Source organism: Cottoperca gobio, chromosome 4 (assembly GCF_900634415.1).
Source record: "Cottoperca gobio chromosome 4, fCotGob3.1, whole genome shotgun sequence".
Taxonomy (NCBI): Eukaryota; Metazoa; Chordata; class Actinopteri; order Perciformes; family Bovichtidae; genus Cottoperca; species Cottoperca gobio.
In genome coordinates this window covers 19,839,052-19,865,655 of record NC_041358.1, presented here as the reverse complement: position 1 = coordinate 19,865,655, position 26,604 = coordinate 19,839,052, and the positions used below count along the sequence as shown (strand labels likewise).

The 26,604-nt window shown below is 38.2% G+C and overlaps 2 protein-coding genes across 3 annotated transcripts; one reads left to right on the top strand and one right to left on the bottom strand.

Moving 5' to 3' along the window:
* The first annotated feature begins 1,714 nt into the window (after positions 1-1,714).
* Positions 1,715-10,281, top strand: LOC115007181 (afadin- and alpha-actinin-binding protein-like). 2 transcript variants are annotated; one of them, XM_029429919.1, is made up of 14 exons: positions 1,715-1,805; positions 3,869-3,990; positions 4,452-4,594; positions 4,751-4,954; positions 5,119-5,229; positions 5,347-5,482; positions 5,626-5,701; positions 5,845-6,025; positions 7,051-7,198; positions 7,522-7,658; positions 8,160-8,333; positions 8,495-8,612; positions 8,941-9,088; positions 9,181-10,281. In XM_029429919.1, the coding sequence occupies exons 2-14, from the start codon at positions 3,972-3,974 to the stop codon at positions 9,326-9,328; spliced, it is 1,743 nt and encodes a 580-aa protein (XP_029285779.1). In that variant the 5' UTR covers positions 1,715-1,805; positions 3,869-3,971; the 3' UTR covers positions 9,329-10,281. The 2 variants fall into 2 exon arrangements, with proteins under 2 accessions (XP_029285779.1, XP_029285778.1); XM_029429918.1 differs by having other exon boundaries at positions 1,724-1,801.
* A 5,313-nt stretch (positions 10,282-15,594) lies between these two features.
* On the bottom strand, positions 15,595-24,640 carry LOC115007480 (vitellogenin-2-like). Its single transcript, XM_029430376.1, has 34 exons — positions 24,601-24,640; positions 24,110-24,130; positions 23,825-23,976; positions 23,465-23,716; positions 23,212-23,373; positions 22,975-23,123; positions 22,713-22,863; positions 22,461-22,618; positions 22,218-22,383; positions 22,003-22,128; positions 21,698-21,916; positions 21,391-21,608; positions 21,212-21,309; positions 21,003-21,127; positions 20,538-20,639; positions 20,294-20,413; positions 20,016-20,202; positions 19,830-19,923; positions 19,524-19,709; positions 19,284-19,434; positions 18,983-19,196; positions 18,464-18,888; positions 18,331-18,375; positions 18,186-18,254; positions 17,886-18,092; positions 17,660-17,802; positions 17,399-17,537; positions 17,161-17,290; positions 16,879-17,065; positions 16,684-16,778; positions 16,488-16,582; positions 16,231-16,396; positions 15,829-15,990; positions 15,595-15,717 (listed from the first exon to the last, which is right to left on the bottom strand). The coding sequence occupies exons 1-34, from the start codon at positions 24,638-24,640 to the stop codon at positions 15,605-15,607; spliced, it is 5,067 nt and encodes a 1,688-aa protein (XP_029286236.1). The 3' UTR covers positions 15,595-15,604.
* Positions 24,641-26,604: the final 1,964 nt, after the last annotated feature.

Sequence of the window (26,604 nt, the reverse complement as noted above, 5' to 3'; positions counted from 1 at the left end):
TGACAATAACTGTTGCAAAACTTGTCAGGCTGTGTGTTGTGCAATTAAAATGATGTCCAGTGAAGTATGTTGTGGTTGTCCAGATACAATGATAGGATGAACTAATAGTTTATCATGATTTTAATGTCATACTGTAATGTAAAACCAATAGATGTTACCAGTCAAGTGTTCAACAGTGTTTGTCATTATCACGGCTCCATTGTTTTGTCCAAAAGTGATGATGACTACAAACACTCTGATAATAACTAGTAGAATTCTAGAAATGTCCAATATCTACAAAAAGCACAAAAAACGATTGTGCAGAACATGGTAATGTTTTATTTATTTTTCACTTGTTGGTAGGAATGTAAAACAATATGCAGAGAATCATGCCAGAGTTGAGGAAAGGTTTTGTTGTTTTAGATTACACATTATCATTATTTTTCTCTCATATATAGCTTTATTTGTATTTTTGCAATCTGAGGCACTTTTCTTTTTTCTGAGAAATTAAAAGTAAAGGAGATATTCACTGCCTGGAAATTAAGAAAACCCTCTCTTACAATATCCATCCATCCATCCATCGTCTACCGCTTATCCGGGGTCGGGTCACGGAGGCAACAGCTCCAGTGAGGAACCCCAAACTTCTCTTCTCCGGGCCACATCCGCCAGCTCCAACTGGGGGATCCCGAGGCGTTCCCAGGCCAGTGAGGAGATATAATCTCTCCACCGAGTCCTGGGTCTTCCCCGTGGTCTCTTCCCAGCTGGACGTGCCTGGAACACCTCCCTAGGGAGGCGGCCAGGTTGCATCCTTACTAGATGCCTGAACCACCTCAACTGGCTCCTTTCAACGCAAACGCAACGCTCCTTTCTCTCTTACAATAAATAAATAAAAATGTATAGCTTATAACTTTGATATCTGAATCTTTACAGTTCAAACATTTTGACTAAGAACTGGTATCCTTTTGCACAGGACAAGCACTGGTGTAATTATTAAACATGATAATGTTGTTTTTTTCATAATGACAATTAGAGTACGAGTATGGCACATGATTGGTCAATCATGTTGTGTCTTTGGAGATAAAAAAAAATGAGCCATAATTAACGATATTAGTTTACATTTGTTTTTTGTGTTATGAAAAGTTTAAAATAAATTCTACTTTGTAATTAAACTAATCCATTCAAGCTACTAGTGATTTACAAATTATGTAGTTGTCCTTGATGATGCAGAATAGATTTGAGTCAAACACAACTGAACATATTACTTTGGTAAAATAAGAATGTACTGTCTGAAGTAGTTTTTGTAAGGTGTTGCTTGGGCTATTGTATTGTATTGTTTTTATATTCAGTGATGTTTAAATTGCATTAAAGTTACTTAAAGTCATAATTTTGTTCATTCATATTGTGTATCTATCTAACTAACTTTCACTGCTTTATGTGAGTTAATTCATTGAAACATTTGACTGGTGTTTCAAAAATAGCACGATAAATGTAATCCTTAGTTTAGGCCTATTTGATTATAACCATTGTCATTGTAACGAAAACAAAAAAATGTATGTATTCTTGTTGTTCGTCAGTGTGTTAAACAATAACGTTAGCATATTTAAAACGCCTACTAAAATGAATTGCACTTAAAAACACTTGAAGGACATTACAGCCAAGAGCCTATCATATTGAGCAGTGCTCGGTTGCTAGACAACGAATCGGCCAATTAGCGTGCTTTTTGGTTTGCGTGCAGTGGGGTGTCATTCAGACCGACATGGCTTCAGGAGCTGCTGTATCTTAAAGCAAGGAGCAGTTAGGAAATACATTTTAAACCGAACCGGTAAGTAAGTACTCGAAATATGTTTTGTATTCACTTCTTATCGAGTAAACACTTGCTTTCGTAACTAGGCAACTTGTTTGGCAGCGATAGCCAGCCAGCTCGGTTTCACTGTTGGGACATTTCGTGGGCAGTTTACGTGTACTGAGCTGCATCACGTTTGTTATGTTTTATTTTATTGACGTTATTACCGAAACATGATTTGATGATGAGTGAACGGGGTCCTGAACATTACATTGCTCTAAGGTTAAACATTATTACCAACATCAACAACATAGCCTTACTTACATTTGTTCCAGGCTTTTCCTCGGTTATCTGTTTGTAGTTTACAATACATTTATATCTTAACTAATGTCACACCACAAGCATTTGTTTTGCATACTTAACTGTTAAAAGGCGTGTAGCCGTAAGGTACCCTAGTTAACATTCTCTCGTTAATGTTTTTACAGCCTTTTCTGGACTGCATGTGTGACATTTGACCTAGGATACTTAAATATATGCCAGTTTATAATGTACCACAAGCAAAAAAACAATGCAATCTAATACACCGGTTATGTCATAAAGCATTAAAAGACAATAGCCCAGAAACAGCCTGTGTAAAAGTCACACCACCATACTACAGAGCAGCTTCTGCACTCTGCAGGTCTACTCCTCAACTCATCCTCCGCACACTACCATATACAATAGTTAATTGTTTTCTTGTGTGCCATAAAGGAACTGCAACTTGCATTTTCTTGTGTAATCCTGTAAAATGGCAATATACTAACCTTGAATCTTGTTATAAGTTATTGTTGAAACTGGTGAGGTGTTGATTAACCTTTATGGTCATTCTGAAGGCTGACGTTTGTGGTGATGTTGAACTGTATTGCATTAACTTGTACTGAGAAGTGTGTCTTATTTTTCACATCAATGAATGTGAAAAAATAATAATTTAATAATTACTTTATTATAATAGGATTTATTGCAGTACTGCTATAAATGCATTCGTTTTGTTACTAGTTCTACTTAGAAACTGAGACTTCCCAGATCAGTCTGTGCTGTCTCTTGTATTCCATCAAGATCCCCTCACGGTTGAGAATGTTATCTAAAATTAAAATCAAATTAAAAAAAATATTATTATCCTACAAGTCCCAGAGGGAGCACAAACCTTAAAATGTATTCTGTAAATGCTTATTTAAAAATGACCCATTAGGAGATGTTTTACTAAGTTTGACTAACGAGTTAAAGGTTAACACTTGTTGAGTAGTCAGTCTAAGCAGCAGAGGATTGTTAAACTTTGTGGCTGTATGCTTGCCATCTGTCTCGCCAGGCTGATTAAGTATCACATGAAACCAAAGGGTAGGTCCCCTGTGTTAACGATGAGTCGAAGCCTTCTTGTGACGAAAATGTAATTTAATGTATGAACATTTTAATTCACAAAATGTTCTTTATAAAATAAATAATACATATTTAAACGCTCATGCTTTGCATTTTTATATCCAAGGATTAAGTGTTGTATTATGATAATTAGCTATGTTTTATTGATACCTAAATGTATATAGTATGTATACTTTTAGAAAGCATAGGCATTATTCATACAGGAGGAAAACATGTTCTGATTGTGTGGTGTGCAGATAAATCCCCATACTGTCTGTCTGGGATTAGTTTGATCAGCTGACTGTAAGAGCATTGAGATAAGATGCCTGGTCCCAGCCTGTAACCTGTTAAATACTCCTGCAGTGACAACGGTGTAATACAAAAACCACAACTACAGGAACAACATCATCAACACAACAATCATAATAAGCTTTGAGAAAGACTCTCTAAGTAAACATTTGAAACACACATTTTAATATTTTATATTAAAATGTATAATAATTATATATAATAATATAATATTGAGTACACTATGTTATCACTGTTAACTCGTTGCCTGTGATAGATGAATTAGCTCTTGTGAATCTGCTGTCCTCACACTCTGTTATTTAGGTTGCTGCGTGTTTCCACCCTTCATAGCTGCATGTTTACTTCCATTGCGTTGTAATCCAGACTGTGTTGAAAGGTTCCTGCTAATCTGACCCTCTATTTCAGGACCACTGACTGCGTAGGTGGATCTTGTGCCGAGCTTTGTGTGTCCTGCACATGTAGTAGACTATCCAGACGCGCAGCCTGAAGGCTGCACTGCACTGCAACAATGCCAGAGTCCTCCCTGGGTGAGTTTAGATTTTGACATCTTTGTAGACCAGTGAGTGAGGCACTGTGAATGAAACATGTTGAACATTTGTCTATTGTACTCCGCATTTGTTCAATAACACCTTTACATGTCTCAGAATGACACTGTTATATTTTGTAATGTGATTTTAACCTTATGTCAGCATCATCCTAAATTAGATTAACTATAAGTACAGTACTGCAGTGTTCTGCCTTTAACAGTTGTGTGTAAGTTACTGTATAATATTTCTATCTTGTGCTCTGTAGAACACCTTGTGAGTGAGGAACAGGTTAAACTAAAACTCACACAAACTACAGCAGATTGCTATTCTTAGTTTTTAGGCCAAAAGAGACCTCAGTTGTTATACTTTGTATGAAGGGGTTTCATTTTGTTGTCAAGTGTTAACAAATTAGCATTAGGCCATACTGTATATATTGTGACATAATTATTTTCTGCCAGAAGTCAAGGACATCGGCAACAGCTCAGTTGAATGTAGTCCATCTCCCTTGAGACTTGTTAGCCAATCATCGCTGCACAGAAACTACATGCTCAGTGCCTTCTGCACAGAGCACAACGTGCAGAAATGTCTCTCACACATCAATCAGGTTGGTAAACTTACATTTGTCTCTGATGTATTATTGGTGCAGTTATTGATACGTACATGCTTATGGTTTAATGCTTGTACAATATGACTGCAGTGTTCTTGGTTTTATTTGGCTCAACGTCCGCATCCTTTTCTTCCTTTATTCTCCCTTTTACAGGAGGTGTCATCTCTTGGCCTCCCACCAGTTTGGACCGAGTTGAGCGGTAGCTCAGAGATGAATGTTGTGGCTGTGCTAAATTGCATGTATGACCTGATTCAGCTGCACCACAGGGGCCTCCGGACCCTAGAAAACATGGAAGTGGAGCATCTTAAGTCCAGCAGCAATGTGGACTTCCTGCAGCTCACCGGCACCCAATTAAAAGTACAGTTACATTTAAACCCAGTGAAACCGCTTTGTTAATATTCAAATGAAAATATAGATAATAAGACAAATATTTAACCAAAAACTAAGCACCTCAAAGGTTGCTCGTCAATACAGAAACAGTAGCTCTCATTTTAAATGTCCATGTTGTTCTGTTATCATAGGAGCAGCTTGAACTGTCCAAAAGAGAAAACACGGGACTCCTTGAGAGAGAACGACAGCTGCAGCTGAAAGTGAAGAGTTTGCAAAACTACCTGAAAAATGAAAAAGAAGAGGTACTTTCCCCCGCTTACTGCCCCAGATACTGTTGAGTGAATCCATAGGCAGGTTTCTGGTGTCAGGTGAACAAAACATGACAATTAATAAACACTTGTTTTATTTCCTCCTGCCAGATGCAGAAACTTCAGAACATAATTGCAAGCCGAGCCAGCCAGTACAACCATGAGATGAAAAGGAAGGAAAGAGAATTCAACAAACTGAAAGAGCGCTTGAATCAACTTCTGGTTGACAAAAAGGAGAAGAAACAAGGTTAAAGAGAAAACCTGTTCAGCACCACCATTTGCCCAAACCTTTAAGATTTTAAAATCAAACCACCTTCTTTACACACAACATTCAAATGTACATGCCCTTTGTGACTCTTTAATTTTCCACATTTGCCTTCTTGCTTCCAGCCATTGATGTATTAAACAGCATTGGAAGAGCTGATGGGAAGAGAAGCCTTTGGAAAACTGAAAAGACAGAAGCAAAGTAAGTTAATGGCTTTTTGTTGTCATTTTACATCATCCTTCTTTTGTACGTAGGCTTCAAACATGGTGGCACTGCTGAATTTCCTTGTATATGACATTTTTAACAGATAAATAAACATAGATGATTATCTTTGTCGTCCCAAGGCATGAGGGGGAGATGTACAAGACTCTGCTGAGCGACTATGACACCCGACAAAGGGAGTTGCTGCTGGAAAATGCAGAGTTGAAGAAAGTGTTGCAGCAGATGAAAAAAGACATGGAGTCCATTCTGAGTTCAAGGAAAACAGCGCTGAAAGACAACAAACATCAAGATGATGGCATACAGGTAGGAAGTTTTTCTTTTTATGCTAGTTTTCAACTGTGGCACAGGTGTTCCCAAGTCACTGCTCTCACTTCATTACCCATCTTTTCTCAATTTGATTATGTGATTTTTAATATACTGCATGTAGACATTATACAGTAGATCACTTACCAGGGGTTATTAAACCACTTTTCCTCGTTTTGCTCTCAGTATTTTAGCAAAGGAATTAGTTGGAGAGAGTGGACTAAAATGTATTACAATTTGATTGACAGCTGATGAACATCCTCATGCCTGTTATTTAGTCTGGGTTTTGCAAACAATACAATTGTTTGCAAACTGCTCTTACAAGATGTGTGCCCATGCTGGTAAATGTTCAATTTTATTACTCCTCCACCTCAGTGCTGCATTAGACACTGTTGACCATAACATTATTCTCTGACTCTGACTCTTAAATGGTTGAAGTCATACCTCTCAAATAAAGACTTTTATGGTTCATCTTCAGCTCCACTGATGTGCGGTGTACCACAGGGATCTATTCTTGGTCCCATTATTTTCCTATTATATGCTGGCTTTAGGAAACAATATCAGTCATTTTAATGGAGTCACCTATCATTGCTACACAGACGATACGCAAATCTACTTTAAGCCAGATAATGTTGGCTGTCTAGGCAGTCTAATTAAGTGCTTAACTGCTATTGATAAAATGAGGACTTAAACTCCGATAAGACAGAAGTAAAAATCTTTGGCAAATCTTTGATTTGTAACTTTTGTGTGGCATTATTTTCTTTTGATTAGTTTTGTTTTCTGTGCACTATTATTTAAGTTCTTATTGTTTTTATAATTTTATTGTATTTTGTATGATTATCTTTTCATGTATTTTGTGAAAAACTTTGAGATATTCTTTAGATAAGTGCTCTACAAATGAAGTTATTATTATTATTATTATTATTATTATTATTATTATTATTATTATTATTATTATTATTATTATTATTATTATTATTACGTTCTACCAATGAATTGAATTTTTTTTTAATTTCCACTGTCAGGCTGTCTCAGAGGAGGAAGAGGAAGTGCTTGATTCCAGTAAAGAAAGTTTTGAGCTGTATTGCGTTCACGCCCGGGAGGAGCTGACTAACAGTATTCGTCTCCAGTGGAGAAGACTTAAGAGCCATGTTGAAAGATTGGACAGCCAAGGTAGTTTTCATGCAGCATACTGTCCCTGTTTGACCCTGATACATGAAGGAATGTAACTTTGTATCATGTAAGGATTCCAGATCATTTGGATTCCTCTCAAAAGCGTTTGTACCATTTATGTGGCAAAAGAGAGTCAAGTCATAGAACAAGGAACCTTGTTCAACCTGAGAAACTGCTACAGTATACTGAAGCCAAAGATCTGAATTTGTATGGAAGCAATCAAAGCACATAGGCTTCTTACTTCCTGTCTGTTACAATCAATACATAGATGATTGGAAGTAAATATAATTGTAAAATTAGATTTTCTGGGTTTGTTTGTTCAGCGTCTTTAACTCAGATGGGCGAGAGCAAAAACACTGATGCTGTTTCCCGGGAGACTCATGAGGAGGAGATGGACAGACTGAAGCTGGAGATCCAGCAGTGCAAAGACTTCATTCAAACACAACAGCAGCTTCTGCAGGTAAGACTCATTAGTTCAGCTGGCCAATGTCAAGAGTAAGTCACATTGCTGAGACAAGAATACCATATAATCAATTATGATTAGGAGGTGAAGGAACACTGCTAGTTTAAAATATTACTAGTTGACCTTTAACACTGTAGCTTTAAAGGTTCAATGTGTAATTCTGAGCCACCTGCTCCAAAGAAATAAGAGGCAGTTTTTCACCTCTAAACTGGGTCCATACAATCTCTAATGTTCATATTTTAGTTATAGTAGTTATTGTACTCTAATTCATGGATAATGTTAGTTAATTGTTTTAATGGTTTGAGTTTAAATTATGGCGTATCTTCCACATTGAACCTTTAACTCAGTGTTTACTCTTTCTCTCTGTCATAGTTTTAATTGACCACTTAAATTGAAACCTTGTTTGCATGTTGGAGGAAATAAACTGTATTTTATTTGTTGCAACACTTCTTTTGTTAAATGCTGGCTAACAAACCATGCATCTTCTTTTTCTTGTAGCAGCAGCTGAGCTCTCCGTGTGATGAGGAGACTGCGTCCCTGCTGAGTGACTGCTACATGCTGCAGGAGAAAGAGCGGTTCAGAGAGGAGTGGAAGACCCTCGAGGAACAGAGGAAAGTCTTTGAGAGGGAGAGGAGAAACTGCACTGAAGCAGCTATTAGACTTAGCCATGAGGTGAATTAATAAAATATATAGATTTCAAATAATTAGTCTGAAATAGAATTTAAGGAATACGGCACATTTTGCTCTTCCTGTAAAACAGCAGTGTGCCAAGTTTTTAGGTTTAAAAAAATGTGAATGTTTTTGAGGTGACTTGTATCTCATTTACGTTGCAGAGGAAGGCCTTCGAGGACGATCGAGCAATGTGGCTCAAACACCAGTTTTTAAACTTGAGTCCATTCGCTGAGTCAAAGAAACCCCAGTTGTCAAAATCTAAAAGTGCCTTTTTAATATGTGAGTGTCGACTCTGTTACATTGTACTGGCTCAGAATTTTCCAAAGTTGATTGTTGAATAACAATAATTGTAATCAATAAACTGAATATTACATGATATTAATAATGATACTTACTGTAAAGGTTATCAACTGTCTGAACAATGTTCCCATCTCATTCCTTTATACCACAACTGTGATGCCGTTTAATTTAACTAAATCACTTCACTCTTTTTTTTTAGCTACAGTATATGTTATCATTCGTATTCCCTGCTTGTTGTTTTTATTTATAACTATCATTATGTCACCATCCTGATGAGGATCAATTAAGTTTCATCTTATCTTTGCAGCTAAAACAGAGGGGACTGCAGTGTCGGCTCCAGAAAAGCTGATCAAATGCGGGTCTGGCACAACCTCCCCTGTACCCAGATGTGTCCCACTCACGTCCCCACCAACAGACGACATGTATCGCACACTTTGCCTTATCCCGGAAAACAGGTACAGTGTCTTTATTTGCACTAATGATGGCATAGTTTAAATTAATCGAGCTATTCTGTATTGCTGACTGACACTTTTTTTTTAATTTCCAGATCAACCAAACCAAAGAGAAAGGTTGAACATGTTAAAGAATCAAGCGTCTTTTTTAATGGAAATGTTCCAGTTCAGCGTAAACAGTGGAACGACAGTGAAGACCACAGCAGCCACACACTCACAAAGGAAAAGACCAGCTCTATATAAAGCCAAAAACTTTCAGAATTCTTGTTTGTGTCTATTGATTATGGTTGATTTGTGGTATTTCAGAAACACACCTGAATTGTGAATGTCAAACACTCGACTGGGAAATGTTTAAATAGCTGTGAACACTCGAAGCCAAACAAGAGTTCTGGTTAGCTGCTGGTTTTCTGAGGGAAAATGTAATTGTTTCTTTTTTTACTATCTTACTGTTTTGTTTTTAAAATGTCATAACTGTATTTATTTATTAATTGGCTGTCATATCTTATATGTAGGATCTTAGTCCAAGGATAGTATTCTTTCACAAAAGATAAAGTGATGCTTGGCCCTCGTTAATGGTCGCTGTTGTTCTTGTCTAAATGTTTCTGTTCATATCACAACTTTTCAACTTCTGTCATCATGTTAAACTTGTCGACTGGCACGATGTTTTAGAATGTAGATTTGTGCTGCTGTTTCACTGAATGCAATAAGAAACTGGTTAAAATATGAAGTATTTTTCTATATTTTGATATAGAAATGTGGTTGACAACATTGTTTTCTAGTAAATGTTACAGATATAGTAGTGGCAGGTATTTACTGACAGGGTTACTTAAGGCTTTAAAAAATTAGATAAATGACATAGTCATCAGACCACTCTGATGACTATATGAATGTAAATCCTTCTCACCATTTTCTTTTCAATTTGTGTTTATTTTAGTAGCTTTATATTGACAGATGAAAACAATTCTTACAATATGAATGTGACATGATTTATTCTAGACAATCTTATATTCTTGAAACATTATACAATGTTCAAACACAAGTTTCTTGTCTTTCTTGGAATGTGCAGAGGAGTAGTATGACAGAACAAGGTTAAATCACCGTTATAAGTTCAGCAGGGCAGACAGTCATCTCAACACAGTGTTTTGAAATCATGGTACCATAGACCAAGGAAGACGATCTCACGCAGAACTGGGTTCTCCATGGACTATAAGAGAGCAAAATCAGAAGGGTTTCATGCCTCCATCCTTATTACAACCTTATTACTTTGAGCTGTACCCACCGCAATCATGTTGATGGTCTCAGTGTTTGCTGTCACCGTGTAAACAGATGCAATCAAAGTCTGAACAGTTTCAGCAACAGTCAAGTCATTATCTAGGTCAGAGGTGTCAAACTCATTTTAGTTCATGGGCCACATGCAGACCAATTTGATCTCAAGTGGGCCGGACCATTAAAATCAGAGCATAATAAACTATAAAAACTCCAAATTGTCCAAAGTACATTGTGAAAATGTTCACATTTAATGAACTAGCTTTTTACAAAACATTATGAACAACCTGAAATTTCTTAAGAAAAAAAGGTGCAATTACAACAATATTATGCCTCAGTTTATCATATACACATGTGTATTACAACTTACAGATCACAGTGTATCTACAAAGGATCTGGAACTGAAATATATAGTATTTTACTTTATGATCAAAACAACACATTTTTACACTTTGCAAAGTCATCCCGCGGATTGGACTCTCTGGCGGGCCGGTTTTGGCCCGTGGGCCGTATGTTTGACGCCCTTGATCTAGGTATTTCTCCATGATGAATACATATATATATAATACAAGACAATACAAATCAGCAGGAGATGCCATTCAAGATTCAGTGTCTGGAAGATGAAAATAAAGTGAGTGAACTTGTATACATATATTTTCTTGCATCTTATTAAAATGTTTAAACACCCTGTATGTAGGTTTGGTTCTGTATTGGCTCCAAAGTATTTCCAGGTCTTCATAGCGTGCTATACGGAGGAGCTGAATGAGATCCAAAAACCTATGAAATAGGTTGTATTTTACCAGAATAATTCACTTTCATGTAACTTTAGTTGTGGTAAATGTTGCAATGCATTGAGTGTCAAATTACTTATAGGTTTCTACATTGTTTTGAAAAATGCTGTCCTTTTCTGATTATAATGAAGTACTGAACTTACCAAAGTTATGAGGTTGTCTGGCGGAAATTAAATTAAAAAGAAAGTAATAATCCAACATGTAAATGATAAAACTATTAAATTTAGTTTTAAACAAAATACAATGCAATTGCATTTTATTGTAAATATCCTAAAATGAGATAACAAAATGAAATGTTAGCTTTTGTTTTTACTGTAAATTAACTAGATATTTAAACACCCAGATACTTTAAAGGTTTCTCATAAATGTAAAGTATCCAGTGAATAGTATAGAGATGTGGTTACCCCGATATTGATATTTTTTAAATTTCTTAATCCACATAGCAATAATAGATTGTCTTCTCTGTTTTTGTCACGTGACATTTTTTGAGTTCCTCCAATGCAGTTACAATATTACATTACATTATACTTAGCAATCTCTATAATCTGACTTTTAAAAGCAGGAGCACTGGAAACATCAACCAGTTAGACTGCATTGTATCCTACAAACTTCAAATATACAATTTAGTATAATACATTTGATCAAATAAAAAATGCAATGTGATATTTAAGATATTAGTGTGCTGTGATTTTAAGTTCTTTGTTAGAAGAAATCCATTTAAAATGCATTATTTTAAGACGTCCAAATAGGAAATGTAGCAATACACCCTATTACATAAATAGGTCGTTTCTCTTTTTAGATTCAAACAAACGCTGGTTTGGGCTGGGGAGGACGACAGGGGTCACCTGACCTTGTTCTCATATATGCCAAATCAAAGTTACGTATGTTACAAAATCTCACAATTCATTTGACAAAACAATAGAAGAGCAATCCTGTTTTTTTTGTCTTAACTATTATCTTTGTCATATTCACAACAGTGCTATTACTTAATTTTGTGAATGGTGTGAATATGTGTGGCATCTCTTTATCGTATTGTTGAAATTAAGTTTCAAAGTTCAAATAAGGGGGCACCATGACTATAGCTGTTTGCTCCCTTTATTTGTGGTGGTCACGGTGACCACAACATGACTTTTCAGCAGGTGCATGTACTGTGTGCTGGACAGCATTGCAACTGGGAAATGGAAGCTATAGATAATTAACCCCCAGCTCTAGCTCCATACTTACAAGAATAATTCAACATTTTGGGAAACACTTATTTTCTTTCTTGCGGAGTCTTATGTCCCCAAGGTGTAGCTAGGGGAAGAGGGGGACAATAACACAACAACCAAGGATTGAACGAGTATAATGGTTTATGTCACAAATAAACTGGTTCCAATGAACTCTCAAAAGTAGGGGTGAGAAAGGGACCAAACAAAAGCAACAAAACACAAACAAAAGCCTTTACTAACTGATCTAATAAGTGGTGTAAAACACATACAGAGGTGGCTACAACCTGCTAACTAGTGTTTCTAACAAATAAACACACACACACACACACACACACACACACACACACACACACACACACACACACACACACACACACACACGCACAAAAAATCACAACCCTGAACCCTTAACACTAACCCTTCCCCAAACCTAACCCTAACCCTAATCAAATTATCAGTTGCCTAAACCCATTTGTCGAATCAACCTCTCTTTTAGCAAAACCCTAAACAAGTTCAAGTAGTTAGACACTATTTGCAAAAGTCTAAACACATTCTCTTTTACTATAAAACACAATTCCCACTGTGATGTACATGTGTTTCAAAATGCTAAACACAGGCAGCAAAAGTTGAACACTGTATACGTGAATGGTCAACAACCAGCGCTTCATAAATGTTTGCCTTCCACCATACAGCTCATACAGAGGAGTTTTTTTCTGCGTGGCGCTGGAGGGTCTGTGACCGAAACTCCTACACCAGGGTAAACCTCCTACAGGCAATGGCATTGGCCTGTGGTGACATAGGCGTGGATGCTTGTGAAGCCTGGATCCGCCATGCCCGAGGATTCCCCCCCCCCTCCGTTGCTAACATTGCGTGTGCTAGTAGATGAAGTTCTCTGGCCGGACCCAGCACAAAGGCATGATGCTGTTGAATCGTACGTTGACGTTTTTTGCAATTGGTTTTGTAATGTGCTTTTCATTTACGTATGAAGTTTTCTTTGTTATTTGTATAAGTTGGGATAATTGTACTTTTGTTTAATTTTGCAAAAATGTGTTAATTTACAATCAAACTAAATCAAACTACATGCACTGGATGCAGTGTTTACATTTTTTTTATGTAGTGTCTCTGTAGGTTGTTCTATTTTGACTGGAAAAGAGCATGATCTGAAAGCATTGTTTAATTTTTGCCAGAAGAGTCTGTGGTTTTGTGAATGTAGCTTGAGTTTTGTGTTTTGTGTTTAATGTTTTGAGAAAATGGGTGATGGTTTCAAGAAATGTGTCTTAGCAATTGTAAAAAACTGTAACGTACAGACATGAGGGTAGCTGTTACTACTTAGCTAACAGTCTGACTATCACTACCATTTCCTATAATTGTCTCTAAAAATATAAACGCAACACTTTTGTTTTTGCTCCCATTTTTCATGAGCTGAAAGACTTTTTCTATGTACATAAAAGGCCTATTTATCTCGAGTATTGTTCACAAATTTGTTTAAATCTGTGTTGGTGAGCACTTTGCCGAGATAATCTATCCACCTCACAGGTGTGGCATATCAAGATGCTGATTAGACAGCATGATTATTGCACAGGTGTGCTTTAGACTGCTCACAATAAAAGGCCACTCAAAAAAATTGCAGTTTTATCACACAGCACAATACCACATATGTCTTGTGACATACCACATATGTCATATAAGTTTTGAGGGAGCGTGCAATTAGCATGCTGACTGCAGGAATGTTCACCAGAGCTGTTGCCCGTGAATTCAATGTTCATTTCTCTACCATAAGCAGTCTTCAAAAGGCGTTTCTGAGAATTTGGCAGTACATCCAACCGGCCTCACAACCGCAGACCACATGTAACCGTACCAGCCCAGGACCTCCACATCCGGCATCTTCACCTGCAAGATCGTCTGAGACCAGCCACCCGGACAGCTGATGCAACGATCGGTTTGCATAACCAAAGAATTTCTGCACAAACTGTCAGAAACCGTCTCAGGGAAGATCATCTGCATGCTCGTCGTCCTCACCGGGGCCTTGACCTGACTGCAGTTCGTAGTCGTAACCAACTTGAGTGGGCAAATGCTCACCTACGAAGGCGTCTGTCACGTTGGAGAGGTGTTCTCTTCACGGATGAATCCCGGTTTTCACTGTACAGGGCAGATGGCAGACGGCGTGTATGGCGTCATGTGGGTGAGCGGTTTGCTGATGTCAACGTTGTGAATCGAGTGGCCCATGGTGACGGTGGGGTTGTGGTTTGGGCAGGCATATGTTATAGACAACGAACACAGGTGCATTTTATTAATGCCATTTTGAATGCACAGAGATACCGTGACGAGATCCTGAGGCCCATTGTTGTGCCATTCATCCACCACCATCACCTCATGTTGCAGCATGATGATGCACGGCCCCATGTTGCAAGGATCTGTACACAATTCCTGGAAGCTGAAAACATCCCAGTACTTGCATGGCCTGCATACTAATCGGACATATCACCCATTGAGCATGTTTGGGATGCTCTGGATCGGCGTATACGACCGCGTGTTCTAGTTCCTGCCAATATCCAGCAACTTCGCACAGCCATTGAAGAGGAATGGACCAACATTCCACAGGCCACAATCAACAACCTGATCAACTCTATGCGAAGGAGATGTGTTGCACTGCGTGAGGCAAATGTTGGTCACACCAGATACTGACTGGTTTTCTGATCCCCCCTCTTAGATCTTAGATCTCTGATTTCAGCTGAGATGATGAGTTTAGATGTTTCAGACATCGAGTGATAATTTACTGTAGCATTACCAGATTCTGGAGAATCAAGACTTTAGTCCTTTTGTTTTACTTTTAGAATCTTATGGAGTCACATTCAGACTGCGTCTTTATGACTTCACAGTTTAGTGTTTTGTGACTTTTTACCTTTACCTTTTAGATTGTAAGTACCAATGTTTGTTCATCTTATTCCAGAAGCATTGATGAGCTTTCTTTTTCTAATTTTTGAGGGGAGGGTGGCCTTTTGGTTTAAAATATTCCTTATTTATATATTTTATCTTTGTTTAATTTTAACATGTGTTGTAATGCGTATAAGGGATGAACAACCTTTTAGTATACATGATCTTTCAATTTATGTATATTAAGCAGCTGCATTTGTGAAGAAATTCAGACACCATATGCTTCAGTAATTTATTTAGTTCAAACAAAGTAATTGAAAGTATTTGTATGAAACATCAACAAATAAAAGGAACATATAATATGAATAAAGGCAATGGTATTAGGCGCACTGAGCTGTGCAGCGACATGCAAGGTGGGCATCTGTGGTTTCCCTCAGGTCGATACTCTTCTCAAAGATGCTGCTCAGACCCACAGAGCGGTTCAGGTTAGCATCTGCAAAATGGAGAGTGTAAAGAAGTTAGGCGCTGTATAATATAACAAGAACGATGTAGTATACTTTAGTTTAGTGAACCAGCTGTGCTGGTTTCTTTCTTGCAGACTCACCAACAGGCAGGCAGTGGTATCCAACAGTGACGGGGGTGGTCCTCACTGGAATGCAGCCGGGCAGGCAGCGCAGCACGGGCTCAACAGAGTAGCATTTGGAATCCTGGCCATGGATGTTTACCTGTTTCTCCAGCTTCACAGATTCAAGCTTGACGTAACACTCTGGAACAGGGTGAAAAAGAAAGGTAAGCACTGTATATATACATATGTTGACCTACAGCAGTCTTTAACAGCTTAACAGCCGAAGTGTTGATGGGGTAGCATGACAATACTGAATATCTCCATAGTCAAGGACAGACATGAAGGTCGACTGCACAATAGTTTTACGTTTGGAACAAGACAGACATCCTTAAATTCTACGATAAGCCAAGAGAAGGGTGAAGCAGGTATTGTAAGTATTACCAGAGACATCACGGCAGCTCTTTGCACCCATAACCCAGGAATGAGCGTAGCTGACTGCGTCCTTAGTCAGGCGTTGGTTGGGTGTGGAGTACTCCTGTCTGACTTCGCCGTCAGCCTTTCCACAGAGTCCACAGGTCTGTCCTCTCATCCAGTCTGCAATTTTAACCTGGGAAAAAACAAACAGTTCAGCCTTTGCTCCATTACCAGAATGGATTAAATCTAAACCTAAAAGATAGTAGTGAGATTTCTCATATCACCGTCAGTTTATTCTCAGCAAAGTAGACCTCCTGGAGACCATAGCAGGGAGCACGGAGAACGATGGCCTCACCTTCCTGTGAGATCTTAATTGTGCCTAAAATGAATGCAAATATATATAAATATGTGATTTTTCATTTTCAGCAAATTGAATAATTTTAGCGTGACAGTTGCATTTGAATCAATAGAGTTAAAAACCTTTAGAATCGCTATATGGCAGGCTTCCCATGGAGAGTTCTACTCCGTTAACCTTCAGCTTGATAGTTTTGTTCTTCCGGTGCATGTCCACATCACTGTTGCAAAACAATTGAAAAACATGTATCACAGTTAATTTTGTCCTTTTTTTTGGGGTACAATTCCTGCAATTTAGATATAAATACTTGTTGTTCTTACATGTTTGAGATCTTCACATTGATCTGGTGCTCCTCCGGTGTTTGTTCCTTCTTCAGCAGAACAATGAATTTAAGTTCTTTGGTGCAATCCTGAGCCAAAACATGGTAGCAAGAGTGGGGCATGTTGTTGCTGTTTAATTTAATGTTGTTGAATGTGGTCACTGTGCCATTGACCATGGCGCACTCAGCTGGTGTGGGAAGAAAAGAATAATCGGTAAAGCATGTTTTGTTTTACTGATCAGCCTGACTATCCAGTAAAATCTGTTCTGTTAAATGTTTTCACCTGCGGCTGCCTTGTTGAACATGTAGATGATCCTATCGGACAACTTGTTCTGGTATTGTTCCAGCTCAACAGCGGTTTCTCTCATTGGCAGAGAAACGGGGAGAGTCACACCAAGTTTGAAAATGGTCATCTGTAATATCAAAAAATCTAAATGTTATGAAGAGTGTATAATACAAACTGGGTTACATAATATGATGCAGACATTTGCTGTGTGTGTCAATAATGGAAATACACACACCTTAGGAGTCTTCAGCATAACATTCAGGGTTGTCTCAGAAGCAGCAGCCACAGAAAGATTGATCTGTTTGCGAACATTTTTGGCCTTTGCCAGACTTAATCCGTAATTCTTAGTGATGGGGCACATGTACTCAGAGATCCTATAGGCATAAAGGTTAAGGTTATATATTTGTTACAGTGTATGTAGGAATTCATTACTTTTTTGCAGGTTTTTATAAAACAGATTAAAATGTTTGAAATCTGCATTAGTTTGTGACATTACTTCTTTGCGTAGTATTTCATGTCCTTTGGAAGTCTGTTCCAGACCAACTTTAGGCTGATTGCAGGATCTTCACCAACACGACCAGTCTCAGCTGTGACCGTAGTATCGTATTGGTTGCAGTTAAGGCCCCAGGAAACCTTGACCTAAGAGACATTTTTAAATCAGAGTTAAAATCTCAAACACAAGAAACACAATTGTTGCCAAATCACTAAATCAAAGTTGTTACCATCCGCTTGTGGTCGCTCAGCTTCACACTATCAGCACAGATTCTCCAGTGGTTAGTCTCAGTCAGGTTGGCAAAAATTATCTGTAGTCTGGCGGTATCGTTGTTATAGTAAGCTGCAATCTGGTATCCCTGAACCTTGTGGTCGGCTCTCATAGCACGGATGAGAATGGTCACAGCAGGAGTGACCTCCTTAGAGAGGTACTTTGCCTTAAAGTGCAAACAAGAGATTTATATTATTGAAAGTTTAGATTCATCCCAATGAATACAAGAGACTGTAAATAGCTTGGTCTGATGACTTACCTTTTTGTAGATGGCCTTGAAGCTGTGGGCACTGCTCTTGCTGTCAGTATGAGCTGCAGAGATGGCATGCTGCAAACAAAGAAACCATACATTAAACCTGCTCGAACATGATGTACACAATGTGGCTCATCAATCTGACAATTACCTGGTGGATGTGGTTCTTGATAAACTTCATCTTATACAGTTGTTGCTGCAATAGAAAAAAATTGTAAATGAATTCCTGCACATACCTTTTTTGATTCTACTATTTTTGATGTTCCGAAGTAAAGCTGTCTTACATTGAACAATGCACTGGACCTGGAGGAGCTGGAGCTGGAGCTGGAAGAGCGGCTGCTAGACCGGAGAGATGAATGGCTGCTTGAAGCACTGCTGGAAGAGCTGCTCACTCTCTTTGATGCCTTGCTGCCGTTGACCGTCTTGCTGCTGGATGATTCGGAGGAGGACTGGGATGATGTATTGGAGGAGGAGCTTGAGTGGGAGCTGCTGGAGCTAGTGGTACCAGAAGAAGAGCTGCTGGAGCTGGATGAACTTGATGTCCTGTTCTTCAGACCAGGAACCAGGATTTTCTTGAGTTTCATCAGGACGTTCTTGTCCTCGACAAGTTCCTCTTCCTCGCTCATGTTAATCACTTTGATGATCTTTTGTAAAGCTCTTTTTCCAACCTGTACATCAATTTCAATCTTCTCAATGACTGGTCCGGGAGCTGCAAACAAATACATTAATATATATGTTACTTTTATAGCAACTTCTCACAAAATGACTTGTATCAGTTACTTAAAGTTGTCTATATCTCTTACCTGGGCTAACATGAACCAAGAAACCATGGTTTCCAACCAGGGCGTAGAGCAGGCACCTTTTGAAGTTGAGAGCATTGCGAGATTGAATCTCAGTGCATGCCTTGATTCCAAAGGTTCTGAATTCAGTGCACATTTTACTCTCAAAGGATTTGAATTGCAGGTTGCTGGACATTTTCCTTGTCAGGTCGATGGAAATGATTTCAGATGATGCTGACTGAAAAACCACAAGAGAGGGCACCACATTAATTTGGAACAGGGTAAACACTTGTGTTGGAAAAGGTGGTCAGTGAATTAACCTCACCATACTACTAGCCCAAAAGGATGTAATCTTTGAAAACTTTGAAGAGATGGAACTCTTTGAATTCTGTGGTATCAGTTCAGATGGAATCATTTGTGTGATTTTGGCAGCTGCGAGGTCTTCCACGTTTCTTGCAACAGCATAAGTGTCAACACTGTTGGGGAAAGGAAAAAAGAGTTCGAGCAAAAGAACATTTTAAAACTGGGTCATACAAGTTACTTGGTGACAAGGAAAAGTACTTACATTACAGAAGCAATCTTATTGATGTTCTTAACGGGCAGGAGCTGAAGGTTGAAGTTGCCATCAATCATGTCCATTCTTGCCTCAATCTTTGCAGGAAGAATTGTCTGAATTCTAGCTCTTGACACCAGGGCAGCCTGGATAAAAGCAGTATTCACTCCCATAACTGCGTAGGTATGGATGGAAACACTGCAAGGGACAGAAAAAAAATCTATTTTAAGGGTGATCTTCCAAAGTAAATTTGTTTTTGATAGTTAAACTAATGAGTAGAAGCTTAATTAATTGTCAAGTAAGCTACACCTGGATTACCTTGGAGTAATGGCAGCCTGCATGGTGATGTTATGCTTCAGGAGGTCGGAAGCAAGGAAGTTCGAGGGCAGAGATGGTGTAACAGTGGTATTGACTGTGAAGAAACACCACAACAACACATTTTCAGTATCGGTATAAATCATTTTCTCAAATCAGCAACAGTTGAGCTACACAAGTGCAACTTACAGCCAACAGATGCAGTAGCCACGGCAGCAGTATAGAAACTGAGCTCCATGGGCAGACCAATGGCGGTGGGAAAGATGCGACGAACCTCAGCAACCAGTATTGGTTTAGCGAAATGCTTATTTAAACCTTTCAGAAGAGCATTCAAAGCCTTCTTGCCGTAATTACGAATTGATGCTGCACTGGCAAGCTGTAAAGGAAATTGCTTGTAAGAAATCACATATTCAGTTCATAATACATGTAAAACTGTGCAGTCACTTGTACAGTAGAATATGCAGTACCTCAATAACCTGATCAAAAATAGCTTTGTCAATGTTGGCAAATGCAACTTCCTGTCCGAAGAATTTCACATACACAGAGCCCAGGGGCTGTTTGGAAAGGTGAGATCTCCATTCAGACAGCTGTGCGGAGAAGAAGAAAAGTAAATGAAACACTGAAAAAAATGATATAGATAAAATGTGCTTTGATTGTATAATTCTTAATAATTTAAATTTTTTTAGAATTGGAGTGATCTCTTAAACTTACAGCCTTCATAACTCGTTTCATCTTGGTCATCCTGTCATCATCTTCAGCGACGTTACCGATTTTCAGAAGGGCCTCCTGCACTCCCTCAGCTCTTACTCCAACCTGAAAAAAGGAAAAACAACATTTGATGAGTAAGTATTTTTATTATTATTACTAAAATATAATGTCGTCACCTTCTTAAACTAATGGCCTATGTCACATTTTTTAAATGTTCAGGAAACAGAAAAAATTGAACCAAATATAGACACAAGGTTATGACTATTGACATACAAATAACACTGTCTGTATATTATTAATTGAAGGTGTTGTATTTTAAGTTATATCTAATGTCTACATTTCCTTCTTTTTGCTGTTATGATTTGACACAGTGAATTGTTCAAATGTTTATAAGAATGGGAAGCACATGCCAGATATATAAGAACCTTTTGTTGTGTTAACTAGCTATGTAAGACAAGATTGCCATACCTCAAGAACATCAGCATAAGCTCCTGCCAGGTAGGCACGAGCTTTGGCCACAATGGCTCTTGGGAGAAGAGTTGCAGCATCGTTAACATAGAAGACGCTGGCAGCAGCTCCCATCATCCAGGAGTCTGCAGGGCAAAGTAAGAGAACTGTCAAACCACGTTTTATTCTGAAATCTCTAATGACAAATTATTATCCTGTTATGCCCTTACTGTGGTATGCATCTAAATAGAGAGCTCTGCTGTAACGGTAGCTCAATCTTTCGTATTTGGGGCTGAGGATCTTCAAAGCAACGCTGCAGGCAGCAGCACTAAAAGAAGGACATTAAAACATTAATTATTGGTGCTAACAAAGCAAAACATGCTGAACAAATACATATTTGAGTTCTTACACAGAGGCAAAGTCAGGAGCGGTGCTCCTGGTCATGGACTTCATGTAAGAGTAGACAAAGCTACCGATCTGCAAATTTTTTTCTTTCAACATGGCATCGGCAAGAGTAGTCACCAGACCCATGGGCAGCTTGGTCTCAAACATTACGATAGCGGCAACCATACGGAGCTCTGCGTGGAGATCCCTGTCCATGAACAGCTGAATAGCCATTTCCTGGATCTAATTGACAAAGATGAATGGTATGAATAAAACAGGTATTAACTGTATTCCTTCTTAGTAATGGAAGGAAGCTGAACATGTAGTCTCACCATCTTGGGCTCCCTCTTAGCAATGTTCCTCGTGGCCAGAACGGCTTCAATGTAAACTCTGAGTGGCAGATCAGCAGTAGCACTGCCAAAGCTAGGCAGGAGCTTCATGATTGGCTTCAGACTGGCAGGATGTGCAGCATTACCCATGACTTTGAGACAGATAATGAGCTCTTCGATATTACCTTTGGCAGCAGCGTCAACAACTCGTTCATGCATGGACTTTGGGAGGAACAGAAAAACATTCATGTCACTGATGTTATAACTGAATTTGAGCTATTTAAAATATATTCAAAAACAATACATACCTTCATGAGCTCAGCTGGGCAGGTTGGGTTCTCTAAACAGTATTTAGACAACAGGGTGCCGTAGCCCAGCATGACAATCTCACGCAGAATTGATCCATTTTTAACCTGCTCGTTATCAATTAAACCCTGAGGAGTGGAGAAAATAAATAACTAATTTTGCGTCCAAATATTCACATCCTTAAAAATATTCAAGAAAACTTTTATGGTTGGCTTGCCTCGACAAGTTTGATGGACTCAAGGTCTGCTGTAACCGTGCTTATAGATATCAACAGCGTTTGAGCAGCTTCCATATTATTCAGCTCGTCAGCCATTAACTTCTTCTTGATGAACCTCACAGAAGCATTAGAACCAATGGAAGGGATAGCATTCAGGAGCCAGTGCCTGGGAAAAATAAACGTTATATTATCATAATATCCATGGCATGTTTTTTTAATGCCTCTTCTCTGGATGAAAGTTACCTGTATTGGACATTATTTTTATGTTTATTCCAGAGGGCCTCAATCTCGTCTAATTTGATCATACGCAGAAGCTGGATGAGCTCAATGTACTTCAGAGGGGCATCTTCGTGGACCCTGTCTACATTGAAAGTCACCAGGTGCTTCAGAATCTCAACAATCTGTCAGAAAAAAAACTCTTTTTTAACATCTTAAATTTGTTGCTCCATGATAAATAAAAAAATCAGAAAGAATATGTAATATTTCCTACAGTACCTGTTCCTCAGCATTTCTGATCTTCAAAAGCTGGATGGGTGTCTGGAGAAGCTCGCTGCCAAACTCGTACCGCAGGGATCCACGGTGAATATATTTAGCGTTGTTGGACTCCAGTGGGGTCTTCGTAATCTCCAGGAAGGTCAGGTTTTGCCTGTGAATATATATATATAAGCACTACATCAATCTGCATTGTGACGCATTGTGCTGAGAATAGTGCTGACAACACTGTTTTTGCGCTCTTCTTTTTAATTCAAACACATACTTAGACTCCATCTGGGCAGCACCATTCAAGATGTTGAAAGGTGAGAACTGGATGAGCTCTGTAACAGTTGCCTCCAAGATCAGAACACCTGTGGCTTCTTTTTTCATGACGTAGTTAAAAGCAGAGGTTCCCTTTATGCTCTTTCCACTCTGTATTGACAAGACCCACAATACTATCAAACAAGCAGCACCCAGGAATGTATTAGACAGTATGAAGCGAGAGGGAAATTTCACTTACAGCCTCACACTCAGAGGCTCTCTTTGTGTATGCCAAGCCGATGTCCTTAATGACTCTCTCCTGGCAATTGTTCAGGTCCTTAGTCTTGGTCAACATGATGCGCTCATCCTTTGTGTCCTCGCTGATGACGTACTGGGTCTTGCACACACCCTGTGCGCCAAGCTAGTTCACAAAAATCCAAACACAGTTTGTCAGTTTAAGTATTGTTGTGTTTTGTGGGTGGAACTTAGGATGAAAATTAGTTATTTCTTACCTCTTGCAGCTCATAGACATTCTTGGTCTTTTTGATGTTCAGCTGGAAGATGTTGAGGATTCCTCTGTGGACATTCAGCACAGTTGCAGAGAGGTTTTCCGGTGAAAACACTTTGCCGACAACACCGTTGGCATACTCAAACTTGATGGTTGTAGTGAGCTCAGCAATCAGGATTGAGGTGAGCTTGGAAGCTGGGGCAAAAGGATCTGTGGGCCAGATGCCGCTGTACTCGAAGATTTCAGGTTCTACAAGCTGCAAGGAAGAGAGACAATTTGAATGAGCTACATGTAAAATCATTATTCTAGTGCACTTGTTATTAATCATAAATTCATTGTATGAAAACATTGTCATGGTCTTTACCTTCAAAGTGAAGGTGTCAGCACTCTCTGCTCTGATCACAACTTTGCTTTTGACTTTCACTCCGGCCCGTGCGAGACCCTTCTCAGGTAGACCACCCATAACCAAAGCTTCATATCTGAAGACGTAGTTCTTTCCAAGGCAAAACTCTGGAGCTGCAATGACAGACAAGAAAACAAATTAGTGAAAGCATTTACACTTCAATAACATTTTAAAACTGAGAGACAGATACTTTTTAATTATTATACACTAGAATTAAATGTTTTATGTAATAGAATGGCAACTTACTATAGTTGGCCTGGTAACCCGCTACAAAATGAGAAAACATGTTATTTTGGTGTTGATAAAGGACAAACAAGGAAAAAATGCAAATGTAATTCTTTATATGCCATGTTTTTTTTTTCTAACTGTATTTAACAGACAAGGCAGTTAGTAAAACTGAAGAATTCAGTGTCTATTTTTTTGCTTTAGCATTGGTTATATATCAACAACATTACACTGTCAACAAGTGCAGTAGTATTTCTCTTATAATAATAATAATAATAATAATAATAATAATAATAATAATAATAATAATAATATAAAATAATCATTTTATTAATTTAATTTTTTGTTCTAATAAAACACAATATTAGTGGATAATTGCTACCATGTACTCATCTACATGAAAGTGCTATTATTTAATCCAACAAAAGGCAATATATTCAGAACTTTATTTTAATTTAATTTAATTTAACTTTAAGATACATCTAAGTTATTTTAGTTTTAGATTTACTTACCCGCAAAGGCCACAGTCAAGGCAAGCACAAGGACCCTCATGGCTGGTGAATGTGATTTACTGCACTGAGAGGCTTTCCTTTTAAAACCAGTGTTGCTGACTGTGTGCCAATCAAAATGTATCATTAACTAATTATCAGCTTTCATTTTCATTGATGTTACAATGCCCTGACCAGACAAACAGAGTGAAACACAAATGAAAAATGTCACATAAGTTGTCTTGACCGGACTGCCTGACACAAACTGCTTCATGTCCAAACCCATTTCAAACAGCTGAAATGTGATGCCATTGTATTAAATGTATTAAAATGTGTAATACTGTTTTACAGTAATACAGTAATATTTCACTACACAGCAATATCTAAACACGTTATTTACATGTTTTATTATTCAATAAATAGCAACAATTAAATTGTTTATAGTATATTTGATGCAACCAATAACTTAGACGCACATAAATGATCCTTAAACTATTTTTATTTATAGAATGGTTAATTTTCATAAATGTGAATGTTCCAGTCTTTCTATCTTTCTATAAAATGTCATTGTGTCCTGCAATTTTATCACAATCCTGTTGGCTTAGTCCTGGATCTGTTGACTCATTCATTACTGTCATTTAAAGATGTATGTCCTGCCAGTAAGACACCACAAATTAATAAAAAATTAAAAAACGGATCACGAATGTAGTGCACATATTCAAAGGATACTACCAACTGTCAAGCAAAAGAGTAAAACTGGGATGAGAAGATAAAATAAGGAATAGTTACATGCAATTGCTGGCATTGTGCAACAGTTAGATGGAGACACTGATTGTTGCTGCTTTGTAAATCTGTTACATCTCTGCAACAAAGCCTTAACAGTTTGCCTTTATACATAACACATATGTCCTATTTAATCTATTAACAGAGAAGCAATAGAAATCAACTGAAAACATTGCAAACTGGCATGGGATGTGCTCGGCCCAGGACAGGAGGGCTCTGCAGAATTTAAACTGCCCATTGTTACCAATCTGCTGTACATCAGTGATATTGGGGAGAAAAGGTGTGTGTGAAGAGCCCAAAGGATTTTAAAGAAAAATATCCACCCCAGCCACAGCCCGTTCACCCTGCTGCCGTCTGGCAAGACATACAGAAGTATCTGCTGTCGTACCACCAGAGTACAGGGCAGCTTCTTTCTTCAGGCTGTGATAGTCTAATCTTCCACACTCCACCACAAAAATAGTTTGAATTTAATATGCATTTTATTGCACAACCAAAATTACAATAATTGATCTACGTTTAACTTTGTTCCATTCATTCCATTTACATTCCACACACCTCATACATCTATATCATCCTTATTAGCCATTGTTCTCTTTATTTATTCATTTATTAATTTTCTAATTTTGCTTTACTTTGAAATGCACCATTTGCGTCTTGACTGCCAGCCAACCCCACCGGACCAACCCCCACACACATGTTCTTTGCTATTTTTATTTGCCTAGTTCTGTTGTCTTGTTTCAGTTCTATCTATCTTGCACTTTATTTTATTCCGTTTTATTTTATTATGTAATATAATGTTTATGGAGAAAAAACATAAAATAAAATAGGTTTTGAAATTAATACAATATAAAAATGAAATGAAAAGAATATATATATATATCCCACTTTGAAACAAAAAAAACCGTATAGCTGCAGCCTAATATCTTAAGAAGAGTAAACAGTTTGTATTTAATGATTTCCGTTTCAGTGTGTTTTCATCCACATGGTGGTGGTGTTCATTTCTTTGGCTTTTAAACAATAGCAGCCTCACAAATGTCCCCCCCCCCCCCCCCCCTCATATCAGTGTCACAATATCACATTTGAAAGATTGTCCACTGTGCAACAAAGGTTACATACAAATATATATTTATATCCATGTTTGTTTTTGTGAAAGCTACAGGGAGCCACTACAGAGGTGTTAAAGCCGCATGTGGCTCCTGAGCCGCAGGTTGCAGACCCCTGGGTTAGGCCAACCGACATCCTCGC

Coding starts and splice junctions, on each gene's coding strand:
- LOC115007181 (XM_029429919.1), top strand. Junction 4,955..5,118: donor TCACCGGCACCCAATTAAAA/GTACAGTTACAT, acceptor CTGTTATCATAG/GAGCAGCTTGAACTGTCCAA. Junction 7,659..8,159: donor CACAACAGCAGCTTCTGCAG/GTAAGACTCATT, acceptor TTTTTCTTGTAG/CAGCAGCTGAGCTCTCCGTG.
- LOC115007480 (XM_029430376.1), bottom strand. CDS start 24,640: ATGAGGGTCCTTGTGCTTGCCTTGACTGTGGCCTTTGCGG. Junction 22,129..22,217: donor AGTCCATCAAACTTGTCGAG/GCAAGCCAACCA, acceptor TCCACTCCTCAG/GGTTTAATTGATAACGAGCA. Junction 20,640..21,002: donor CTTATGCTGATGTTCTTGAG/GTATGGCAATCT, acceptor TCCTTTTTTCAG/GTTGGAGTAAGAGCTGAGGG.